Below are 14,132 nucleotides of genomic sequence, written 5' to 3'. Positions count from 1 at the left end.
TTACTTGTTATGTGCTCTGTAATTACATTGAGCTTCATAAATTAGAGATTAGTAAAAAAATTTGAAAAGTAATTGAAAAGAATCATATTTTCACAAATATATATATATATATATATATATATATATATATATATATATATATATATATAACTTTTCAGTGTTCGTTTAAATTGGCTTTTTTAATCCCCTTTATTTAATCTGGATTGTTTTAAATATTTATTTTCATATTGTTTTGTTCACCGGTTTCGTTTAGTTAATTTATTATAAAGGTTTCTTAATTTTCCATCTTCTTACGTAATTAATTTGATTATTTAAAAAAAAAAATCTCTAATTGAATTCTCCAATTAATTATGTATTATGACTTCAATTACGTTTAAACGGGATTTAAATGTTTTTCTTTATATATTGATATATTTAATTTTATTTTCTGGGGAATCGTGCTCCGTTTTATTTTGCGTTTAAACCGTTTTGATTAATCTTAACTCGATAATCGCCATTGAAATCTAATTCACTCGATTAGTCTAGCCGCCATTTGTTGACATTTGTAAATATTTATACTCTTTCTTTTTCTGTCTCTTACTGTCTCTCTGTTTCACTCTTACTCTCTCTCTTTCTCTCTCTCTCTCTCTCACACACACACTCTTCGTCTATTTTTATCTTTTTCTCTGACCCTATTTTATTCTCTTTATTTCAACATATTTCTTTTTATATTGTTCTTTCTCTCTTTTATTCTCAAATTTCAACTTAAAACTTCTAAAAAGTAATCAATTTGTACACATTCTCCGCCATTATTTACACCGCCATTAAGTTACCCCCCCCCAAAAAAAAAGAATCGCTTGTTTATAACATAAAGCAGCATCTAGTGCTGAACACTCGATTTGAGAGCGGTGTCGAATCGCTCCTTAATTACTACCGCTTTAATGTTCATGCTCGTATTACCTGCCACATTCCCGTCTTTTCTATGGAAACTCCTCTAACAAGGCATGAAGCCACTTGATGTAAGGAGCTAAAAGAAATATTACTTCAAGATCAAAAACTTGCCGACGTTAAGAATTAGATGGACTTGATTCTGACCCAGATAACAGCAATTCTTCCCTTTTTGTCAGAAACATCACTCATGGAATGTAAGGACTAAATGACAAAAAAAAAAAGATGGAAACGAGGGTTTAAAAAAGTCGTTATTTACATACTAATAGGTTTTCAACAAAAAATCAATCTACAAACTGATCGTTTACAAAATCACATGAATGGTTTTGGAAATAAATAAATAAGTAAAAAATTACTCGGCAACATTTGTGGTTGTGTAAGCTATCAATCACGGAATATACTATACAGTGTAAATTCGATTAGAAATTGATTAATATCGGCTGTTTTAAAAGGTATGAGAGAGCCGGTCTGTGGAGCTAGGAATTATATGCATCTATATACTCCAAATACGATTGATAGGGGAGCACTACGCATCATAAACATTTCCAAAATAAATGAAAAAACAAAACTAAAAGCAAAACGTAGAAATTGAAATATTAAATTTTTAAATTAAAATATAAAATTTTATTGTTATTTTTTTAATTCTTTTTTTTTTTTTTCTTCATTTGCTTGTCTAATTCTATAATTTAAGATGATTTCTTTAACTGGTGGGATTAGTGAATATTTGATTATAACTATTATATTACACAGATTTCGTTTTTTTTTTATTGATAATTATAAAAAATGTCCTGAATTCATCTTTACTTCCCCAAAAGATATGAATAATACTTAACGCAGAAAAAAAAAAAAAAAAATTCTGGTGTTGTCGCCGAAAGCGATCGAAAATTCCCAATTTATTTGGTAAAAAAAAAGTAAAACAAAAAATGCGCCTGTTCATGAATATCTAAAATTACGTTCGTATCCAAAGTTATGTTTCTGTAATCTATATATCTATAACAGTGAGAAAATGTGGGTGCGTGTGTGTGTGTGTGAGTGGGCACACATTTAAACCTACATACTCAACAAATATTTTATCTATACACTTGAAACTTGGTATATTGGTAATTCAAACACGCGAAAAACGTTTAATCCATTTTCATCCGAAAAAAATGTGTGCTAAGGGGCCAAAATAGGAAAAAATTGTACGTGGAAGCTGATTTTTATCTGCTTACTGTTTGACGACTGCGCATGCGCTAATCGTTTTCATTATGTTAAGAATAAAAAGATTTTAAAACATCTTTTTGAGCTCGTGTTCAGTTAGTCTAATTGTTATCGTACTGAGGTCGCTTTCTTTAGGTTTCAATCTCATCTCATTGTTTGTATTTTATTTACAAGAAGTGGATTGTTTTAAAAAACATAATACTCGCATGCACATGTCTCTTTTCATTGTTTTTTTAATTTTCTTTTTATAACTTGACTTTAACGCTACGTTTAATACCTACGATATTTCTCTTTATAAAAAATCCGAATTTTGCATTAATTAAAATATAATATTTATGGGTATTTTAAGACCGGGTAACACCGGGCGGTCTGATAGTTGTTCAATATTATGAAACCAATGTTGGGTCTTGTAATCGAATCACAATGAAATAATGCAATGTTTACTATTGATTGAGCACCAGATTCTGAGTCTATAGCTATCAAAATTCGTGTAAAAATCGCCACAAAAGAACCGAATAGATTTAAATAAAGACTATTTGATTATACATTTGTCCAAATATGACCCTTCCCACACACAGTTCATTCGTCCAATATGCAAATAGGTAGCTATATAAACCGTAAAAAAAAAAAAAAAAAAAAATAGACGGTGAAAAACAGACACATGTTTCTCCCGCGCTTGAAATTGGTTTGGTTTCAATCGATTTTATTCTGTCTTTTCCTTCAAAGCGCGAGTTGTTAACTTCAGTTTCAGCTTCAGAGCTTCACCATCTTCGATATTTACCAATTCTTTCACACCGAACGCCACCCATTCCCCGTCCCGAACCCTCTTTCTTCTTCATCACCCTCCCTCCGCTCTCTCTCCCTCTTTTAGTCTTTCTATCTTTCTCTCTCACTTCTTTCATCTTCGACTTTAACGCTTACGCTGAAGAGTTCCTCGAAACATTCAGTTCGATGATTTTACCATGCCTTAAAATGAAACACGTAAAATAGTACTTTGCAGTTATATATATAATTTTTCACATACAGTTGTTACGCCGTATAACTTATTGTTTGTACAAGACAATAACTTGTAAGTGCCTTCAGACACCCACACCCACACGTAGACTTTCGCATATATATATATATATATATATATATATATATATATATATATATATATATATATATACATATACATATATATATATATATATATATACATATATATATTCATTAGCATTGTTTAATTCAGAATTTAAAATTACAGTCATCTTTTCTCAGTCTAACATGATTTTCGAGTCAGCAGGTAAAATACTTTGATTTTTTTCTATGGTTGTTGTTGTTATTATTATTATTATTATTATTATTATTATAATTATTATTATTATAATTATTATTATTATTATTATTATTATTGCTGTTGTTGTTGTTGTAGTTTTCCAATCGTTGTCTGTTATATAGAGCAATGACCGAATGTCTTGCTATTTGCTTACTCTCTTACCCTCTCAGCTTAAAATAGTTTCATCCTAGGGTTAAACAAAACACCGTCTCCTTACTTATTATTGTATGTTACTGAACGTCTTCTTAATATTTATGTACAAGTAATATTATATATATATATATATGTATATATATATCTTTATATATATATATATATATATCTTTATATATATATATATATATATATATATATATATATATATATGTGTGTGTGTGTGTGTGTGATAATATTATTATGTGGTGGAGATTTTTTCCTAACGTATTTTTCTCTTTACACTCACATATATAGTAATAAAAAAAAAGCTTACGGCAAGTAAGCTACACAAAACCGCAACTCATTGTTAGAAGAACTCGTCCGGTTTAATCTTTAACCGTACATAATTTAAAATAATAACTCCAATTATGTAGTTTTCACAATTTATGTAGTTTTCACAATTGAATTAAATACTAAAACAACAAATAGTACGTATGCGCGATGCACTTATCTATATTTGGCATATGCATGTATATATAAAATGTTTGCATTTCTCTGCGTATGTATGTATGTATGTATGTATGCATGTATGTATGTATGTATACATGTATAGGGCGAATGAACTCTTTTTTGCGTCAACGGCCAACTAGCACCGTGTATATTTGTGTGTGTGTGTGTGTGTGTGTGTGTGTGTGTGTGTGTGTGTGTGTGTGTGTATTGGGGTGGAGAGGGCTCCCGTAAGCCGTGGTGAAGGCAACCTTTCTAGGAGAAGCAAATCTCTGATTTAAAAACCATAAAGCGGAAGACCATTACACGCATTAAGCTGGTCTGCAGTTTAATTTGTTACTGGCTATCTTGCTCTTGCTTGTTGCTGGATCTCAACATTTTGAACCGAGAGAGAGACTTAGCTGTCGTACAAAGCTAAGACTCTGTAACATCATATTTGCATAGATACTCCCTCGGGCATTTGGGCTCATGGATTTTAAATGTCTGAGGGAGTGGCACTCGTCTGACAAGACGTTGCAATCATCATATATATGTATATACCAGGTTGAACCTATTCAAAAGTGATAACTAATGAATTTAACGAGGTTATTAAGAGTGCTCAATAGCAGAAGAGTAAGGTTCAGCTTTACAAAACTCCCTACATATTGTTCCTGTAGATTGTGTCCTATATATTAATCCCTCACGAGCAACTGACATTGTGCCTTTTTGAGGTAAAACAGCAGTAAAAAACAAAAAAATAATAATGAATAACAATCGGAATTGCATCTGATTCGTCTTTTACATTTGTCGTTAATCGAACATCGAAGATTGGAAAAATCACCAGCATCGATACACGTGAAGCAAAGTTCAATTGATTTTTATTTATTTTTATTTACATTTGGATATTTCTTCATAACATATGAGTAACACCTTCAACTAATTAACGGATCAGTGTAAATATATGTGTGTATATATATATATATATATATATATATATATATATATATATATATATATAAGAATATCTCTCTATATATATGTATATCTATATATATATGCATATATATAGAGAGAGAGAAAGAAAGAGAGAGAGAGAGAGAAAGAGAGAGATGGCATATATCTGTATATGTATTTATCTATATCTATATATACATACATATAAATATATATAGAGAGATATATATAGAGAGAGAAATGGCATGTATATATATACCACACACACACACACACACACACACACACACACACACACACACACACACACACACACATATATATATATATATATATATATATATATATATATATATATATGGCCTTGCAGATTAAATCATAGATCGCTTTATGTTTGTTCGAATCTCCCTACCAGAATTAAATTTCACATTCAGATTTTGTCTGTAAGTATGAAAAAATTATTATTTAATAATATATATATGCATATTAACACACACACACACACACACACACACACACACACACACACACACACACATATACATATATATACATGCATATATATGTATTTTTTATATTTGTATATATTTTACAATAATAAATATGTATATGTATACACTTTTATATACATATATATGTATATATATATATATATATATATATATATATATATATATATATATATATATATATATATATATATATATATATATATATATCAATAAGTATATATAGATATCCGTTTTATCTGTTCAGTAACACCTGTTTCTGTTACCGGATCTTATCAACGATCAAACAACTTGGTCAGACTAGAGCAGAAACACGCGTAACTAAACATATAAAATTGTAATAAATTGAAAAATAAAATAAAAGGAATATATTTGCTCCGTAAAAGTATTGAAAACCTTCTTCAGGTTTTTACTAATTACCAATTTTGCTAGATAAAAATGGCCGACAAAAATCTCTCGTATACATATCACATTTACCAAGTGAAAGCAAAAAAATTATCGGCATATCGAGAAAGTCAACACCAAAAATGAAGGACCCTTAAAATAATGCCATATTTAATCAGACTTGCATTGATAATGACTTGCTGCTTAAATACACGTATATGAGCAAATGTATATGTATATACATGTATATACATAGGCATGTTTGTATATATACATATATATATACGCATAAATATATGTAAATATATACATATGCATATAAATATACACCAACAGAAAACGTACATATATATATATATATATATATATATATATCTATGCTTATATATATAATTATATATATATATATATATATATATATATATATATATATATATTATAAATAACAAAATCCATAGTTTTATTAGGAATAATACATTATTAATTAAACGCCATTAAGTTTGTTCATACAAATAATGCCAAACAGCTTATTATAATATTGAATTCCGAAAACCAGTTTATAGTATTTCGGTATTGGTTGTTTAATAAACCCACAATTGAACCAAATTAATCAATATATCTGTTTAACCTATAATTGCTTTCATTCGTCTCCATGAAGCATCGAAATTTTTTATTATTTAAAATAAATGTATTTGCTAAAAAATTTAAAGTATATGATTACTTTTGTTCGCCAACTTAAATACTTACAAACTCTATTCACATATCGAAGTAGTCCGAAATAATTAACTTGTCTCCCTATTATTAACAAAATGTAAAAATGCCTCAATTTGGTTACGAATAAAATTGCATTGTGGTTGAATTAATTTCTTAATTTAATTATCAAAAAATCTAAAAAGTATTGCTAAAAGTTTACCGTGGTTTACGCGATCTCACATTTCTAATATGCTGAGTTGAATATTTGACAAATGAACCCCCCCACACACACCCACACACACACGCACACACGCACGCATGCACGCACGCATGCACGCACGCACGCATACACACATACACACACATACCAAGTTGTCTTATGAATTTAATAATTCACAGGTGAGAAAAAGAATATAATTAATTAGAATTGCGATTTGGCTTGAAATCTTGCTGGACAATTCCACTGAGCTTAAGAATTTACAGAAACAGGTTTGAAGATTAAATAACACAGGCAGACACACATACACAAACACACACACAGACGCGTACCGACATTTACATAATCATGTATGTATATATGTATATGTGTATATATGTATGTGTATATGTATGTAAATATATATACACATATATCTGTATATATGAATATATGAATATATATATAAGTATATGTATATACATGTACATATATATATATATATATATGTACATCAATATTTATATATTCATATATTTATATATATATATATGTATATGTATACCTATGTGTGTATGTGTGTATATATATATATATATATATATATATATATATATATATATACATACACACATAGGTATATATATATATATATATATATATATATATATATATATATAGATATAGATATAGATATATATTATATTGGACCCAATTTATAGTAATGATTTAGAAAATTAAAGAACAAACAAAAAAAAAGCAACAACAACAAAAAACAAACAAAATGACTCTGGATCCACCAGCGAGAATCGAAACTAAACATTTATCTTATGATTTACTCTTTTCTTTGACGTTAATTCCGTAGCTATGAAGACATATTTGCTGCAAGGCTAAAAATTAAAACATTAACTAATAGCTATTTCGTTAAGCATGCATATTTGTAATGTTGTTGTTCGAGCGTCATCTGTAAATTTAATTTTTTGGATTTTCCCACTTGTGCACTTCCCGGCTAAAACCCAAATATAAGTTTGGGATGGGTTCGAAAATCCGATATATTAATTGTCATGCTTAATATACTGGCAGAGGAGTTTATGTATATAAAAAATAGATTTGTGTTTACTATAAGCTTTTTTCGCAAATAATACGCAAGTATAAATCATATGGAACATCTGCATGAATATAATTGCACGTAATAATTAACTAGAGGTGATCGCTGATCGTCTCATATGAAAACTGAAAAACTAATAAGTAATTAATTAAAATGAATGTTTAAAAGAATATGCAAATTAGCCAAAAGTTTTTGCAGCTGAAAGTAATTCCACAGTCCATAAGGTGTATTTTTTTGTTTTTATAAACAGAAAAAAAAGTGTTTTAATATGAAAATACATGCAATGAACAAATTATAGGATTATTGATCGTTATGTTTGTATACATGTGAGTGTTGTGTCTGTAAGTTTATCAGTTCTCCTTGCAGATACTGTTTATATAAGACGTCTCCCATTTACAAGTATAGTTGCATTTTAATATTAATTTTATCTATTCATGTATATAAACAAAAATACACCTAAAGCGTTTATGTATTCTTTTAATATGGTTCCGTGCGTTTTTGTTATGGTCAGATGGCGTATTCTATGTATTTTATTATGAAGAGAAAATCTTGACTTTTACACTAAGTTGTGCACTACGACATCTGAGGATCGCAAAAGGGTCTGACACCTTAGTTATCGCATACTAAAATACAGTTCTATAAATTACTTCCTGAAAAAGTGTATATACCTTTAATTATAAGCGTATATATATATATATATATATATATATATATATATATATATATATATATATAAATGGTAATTAGTAAAACCTGAAGAAAGTGCTCAATACTATTGCAAAGCAAATATATGTTTTATTTTTCATTACCGTTTTAACAGTAACTAAGCAGATAAAATGGTAATAAAAAATAAAACACACACATGCACACACACATACACACACACACACACACACGCACATATATATATATATATATATATATATATATATATATATATATATGCCAATATTTTAATCGTTTTTTAAACGTTAATTTAATAAATTTATTTTAGTATTCCCGTACTTTTGGCACATTTAATAAGTTCCCCATTAGAACTCTTTATTTTCGACACAATATTATTTTGTACGCTATCGATTTTCTCCTGATGAGATGATAGCCGAAAGAGCTCTTGAGAAACTTCCGCTTATTATTTTCAAAATATATATATATGTATATATATATATATATATGTGTGTGTGTGTGTGTGTGTGTGTGTGTGTGTGTGTGTGTTAAATATATTTACATATGCCTGTTTGTTGACGTATGTCTTGACAGATACTTTTCATAGAAAATGGACGCTTCCGCCAGGAAAATTAAGTTGTCAAGAAATCCACACAAACAATTTTCATGTTATACAGTGGTGAAAGCTTGTGTATAATCAGCCAGCCATTTTAGTATTACTACTAATCTTTGTCGGTGCAAATGATTTCCCAAAAGACAGAGCATGATGTAGACCACACGTTTTATATCAGATTCTCTCCATCTCCTAGGTGCATGTCTTAACGAAAGCTGGGGATATATCTCTCCCAGTGAATTAACGCGCCCCTTTATACGAATGAAGACACAGCGCATATATATATAAAATATAAATATAAAATATATATATCAAAATAACAGATTCACAGATATATTCATATATATATTCATATATGTATATATCTATGTATATATATATATATATATATATATATATATATATATATATATATATATATATATATATGTGTGTGTGTGTGTGTGTGTGTGTGTGTGTGTGTGTGTTTATATAGAGATAGAGGGACGGATAGATAGATATAGATATATACGTTAGATATATACGTTAAATATATAAATGTACTTATTCCAGTAAAAAGGTAATAACTATTTCTAATACTAATTTCAAAGAGTATATTAAATAGACGATTTACTAACATTATTATAATTTTTATTAACATGATATATATGTAAAGTATAGAAAAAAACGGAATGTGCACTGACTTATTTACTGCGTGTTTATTTATTTAATCATTTATTGCAGGCGCCCTTAAATTCTCTTGAAACGAACAAAAAACATTTACAATCATATGTTATTAAAATTATAGAGTTTCAAATTCCCTGCAACATTTGTCATGCCCATCTTAACAGGCCGTGGTACGGCGAAAATGCTATATAACGAACTTTGAAACATGAAATAAAGTTAAATACGTTATCGAATGGTTATTATCTGAAATTACTCGATATGCATGTAAGCAAACTAGTTAAATAATGACATAAATAAAACTAATAATCAAACCGATATTTCGGTCGTAAATGTGACCTTATTCATGTCCATAGTCGATAATAGTAGATAATTTCCATTGTTGATATGAGATCATTTTCATGAGTAGATTACGATTAGATTCACGATTGAATTATCTGTTAATCTTAGAGATTGTTTTGCCTCATTTTTTAAAATTATTTCTGTAACATGGTCACCCAATAATTCTCTCAATTAACCATTCCACAAACCCTCAGATTAGAGTACAGTGGGCTAACAAACTTATATCCGCTAGATAGTGTGTGTACACATTTTAATATGTGTTTGGAATTTAATTTTCACATGCGCATAAATATAGTTAACCTTTTCCACCGACATTGGCACCCTTCCAAACATTAACACGTCCCTTAAATATTTTGAACATCTTAATACTATCATTTATTTTTACCATTCCCAAGGAATCCGCGACTCCACACGCGTAACACAGTTTTAATTTTATTTATTCATTCTTTATTTATATACAAATTGTTTCTATTTTTTTTATTTTTAGTTCTATACGCATATTTACTTTATTCCTTATTAATTCTTGTCTCCTAACATTTTCCATAACCCTAGTTATTTTTTGGGGGGCGGGGGTGACATAGGACTTTTTAAAACGTTTTTATTTCCTAGGTTTTTGTTATTAATTTCAAGAATGAAGATAATAGCGGAGTTATTTAATATATTTAATAATTTTATATAAATATATATGAAATATTATGTCCACAGTCAATCAACGTCGCAGCTTACAATAGCCACGAAAGCCAACAGTATATATATATATATATATATATATATATATATATACATATATATATATATATATAAATGATTAAAATAATGATAAAAATGACAAGAAAGAAAATAAGAAATGATTAAAAATAATGATTAAAAATAATAAGAAAGGATAAACTGTAAGTCGACCGGTTTTGCCCTCACTTGTCAAGAGCTGTATCGAACGATTTTTCTTAAAAAAAAAAAAAAAAAATTTATATATATATGCTGTGTGTGTGTGTGTGTGTGTGTGTGTGTGTGTGTGATCTAACAGTTGTCCTTTCCTTATTTGACAAATTTTTGTGTTTTCTCAGAAATCCAAGTGAATTTCGTAGTTTGAAAAACCTTTTTTTTTATATATATATATTTCTCCAGGAGGCCATTATAAAAGCGAAAGCCACGACGACTTACAGTTTTATGTAGTTTGTTTAAATCAAAGTTCTCCAGCACTCCTCTTAAGTTTCTTCGAAGGAATAATGGCTTTAAATTTATTTCATCAATATACTTGAACATAATTAAAACGGATTTAATCAACTCATATTTACACATTTAGGTCTAAAATAATGACCCATATTTGTTTATTTAGACCGAATGAAACAATGGGGATTCCAAATTATTTTGCCCTGATGATTGAACCCATTCATGTATAACTTAAATATGTTTCTGTAGCATATCATGGTGGACACCAACTAAAAAAGCAGTATCTTTCATGGACGTGCGTCAGAAGCATATATGCCTAATTGAATTTCTGGCCATAAGACATTAAAAATTGTAGTGACTATGTAGGAAAATAAATTCTGGAGTACAAAAGGTCTATTGTTTTAATCTTACCACTCACGTTTTCGCAGCGCTTCAATGTGTTGAGTTTTAAAAAAATCGGAGGCTCTTTAGTCGGATCCTCCTTTGTGTCAACATGTGCTCTCCAGACTCCCATGCACGGCCAACATTCAAAAATGGCGAAACTAAAAGAAAACACAATTGCAACTTCTCTTGTGATTTTCAGATTATGCAATCATGCCCATATTGCTTTATATTCTTTTAAAGTTGATGAGTTCCTATTCTGATGATGATTAAGAGCGAAATAAATTCAAAAAATGGCATAATAATTACATGAATGATTCTGAGCTCTGAGTCAGGTGCTGTCAAGGATTGAACACTTTTACATGTTGAAACAAATACACGGTAAAATTTACAACATCTTGAAATTTGGGATACAAACGTTTTTTAATTTGTGTACGTCTCTCTCTCTCTCTCTCTCTCTATATATATATATATATATATATATATATATATATATATATATATATATATACACACACACACACACACACACACACATATATATAAATATATATATATATATATATATATATATATATATACATACTCATATATTTACATTGATCCGTTAATTAGTTGAAGGTGTTACTAATACTCTCTCTCTCTCTCTCTCTCTCTCTCTCTCTATATATATATATATATATATATATATATATATATATATATATATATATATATAGGGGCGAATTGGATGGAGAGCGGGTGAGAGTCTTGGACTTCCGGTTCTTTGAGTGTCATGGCTCTTGTGGGCTGCGACGTTGTTTGGCTGTGGAATTTATATATATATATATAATACAATTTAGAACTACTGGTCTACCTACCAACGGGTTCGGACATTCAACCCTGGGTCTTTTAACATACATAATGAACTTTTTTTTTATAGTAAGGTCTGTTTCGCGATCGAGACACGTAAATGTGGACTTCATAGCAATACGAACCGGCAATTACACTTGGAATGTTCAACTAAGGGGAGAGAACTCTAGTGTTACTGATAGAACGATATAATTATTTTATCTTGATCAAAGTTTTCTCCTTTTAGTAAGAGAGTTTATGGATGTGGTGAGTGTGTTGTTGAGGATTTTGTTTCCAATTTAACATAAAACGATTAACTTATTTACGACTGTATAGAAATGCATTACGGTGGAAAATAATTAAATCTAATAAGAAGGAATACTCACTGACATAAAAAAAATGTCCGTCTGCGTTTTTTTTCGGGGGGGGGATAGGTGCTTATAATTTACAATATAAAATTTTATTACAACCTCCGGATATGAATTAATGTTGATGGAATATAATACTCTTTTCAGCAAAAATGATAAACTTCTAATCACAATATGTAAAAGAAATTCTTAAATTAAAGTATGTTGTATTAAAATTTCCCCAAATTTATAGTAACACTAGCAGGCCGCCCAGCGTTGCCCGGTCGTAAAATACGCATAGATATTATATTTTAATTCATACAGAAACTGATTATATATATATATATATATATATATATATATATATATTATTGCTTACAGACACGTGTTTATCATATTTCTTCCCTCCTTCTCTCTATCTCTGTCTCTATCTGTCCCTCACTCTGTGTCTTTGCTATACTCTGCTCTTTATATATATTTGTTTGTTTTTTTTTTCTCGTTTCAGGTACAAGTTTTTCACGGAGATTGAATCCGAGCTGGTCACTGTCTGGTGGAACTAACTGGGGCCCTATTCTTGACCGGAACAGCACCAATAGACAAAGTCCTAGCGAGAACATTACTGGAATTAATCTCACTAGTAACGGAGGTGGTACCGATAACGTTCCCTTTCACGGTGGTCATTCTTTTCTCTGTAATTGCGCAGACTGTAACAGTTTGTATACAGACAAAACCCGAGACGTGATTCGAACCTTCAACGGTGACGCCAAATGTTTGCGTCTCTCGCGTGAAATTTGCCAGAACAATCCTGTTTCGGATTGCAGCCCTGTCGTAATTGACAATAACAATAGCAACTATCAAACCGCCGGCCGTGGCTCCAGCAGCGACGGTGGTGCTGTAAAGATTGACATTGACAGAAACCTCGACGATAAACTAAGCGGCAATAACAATCGTCACATCGCGAGTGACGGGGAGGTGAACCTTGTTAACAGCGATATTTTATATCCGCGAAGTCGAGGGAGCAGTAGTAGTAGTAGTAGTGGAAGCATCGGTAGCGGCAGAGTCGGCGGATTTAAAAAAGTTAACGAAGAGCACTTGCGTGAGGGATATAAGCGCTACCTGCTCGAAGCTTGTTCCTCCTCCTCCCCTTCTTCTCCTCCTTCGTCAATTTCCTCTTTTCTACCTCCTCTTCCACTCCCTCCTCCTCCTACTAAA

At 29.9% G+C, this 14,132-nt stretch overlaps 1 protein-coding gene across 3 annotated transcripts in view; it reads left to right on the top strand.

Moving 5' to 3' along the window:
* Window positions 1-14,132, top strand: part of LOC145288423 (uncharacterized) — a 128,284-nt gene that overhangs the window by 39,838 nt on the left and 74,314 nt on the right. For 2 of the 3 annotated variants that reach the window (XM_080136328.1, XM_080136330.1), the window contains exon 2: window positions 13,426-14,132. This exon is cut by the window's right edge and continues 1,289 nt beyond it. In XM_080136328.1, the coding sequence (XP_079992454.1) occupies window positions 13,426-14,132 (707 nt within the window). Of the gene's footprint in view, window positions 1-3,327; window positions 3,413-13,425 lie in introns of those variants that run through there. The other variant, XM_080136329.1, reaches the window with a different exon arrangement.

Source organism: Euprymna scolopes, chromosome 2 (assembly GCF_053919585.1).
Source record: "Euprymna scolopes isolate OS-2025 chromosome 2, ASM5391958v1, whole genome shotgun sequence".
NCBI lineage: Eukaryota > Metazoa > Mollusca > Cephalopoda > Sepiida > Sepiolidae > Euprymna > Euprymna scolopes.
The sequence above is the reverse complement of the archived record's forward strand: the minus strand, read 5'-3'. Positions and strand labels throughout refer to the sequence as shown.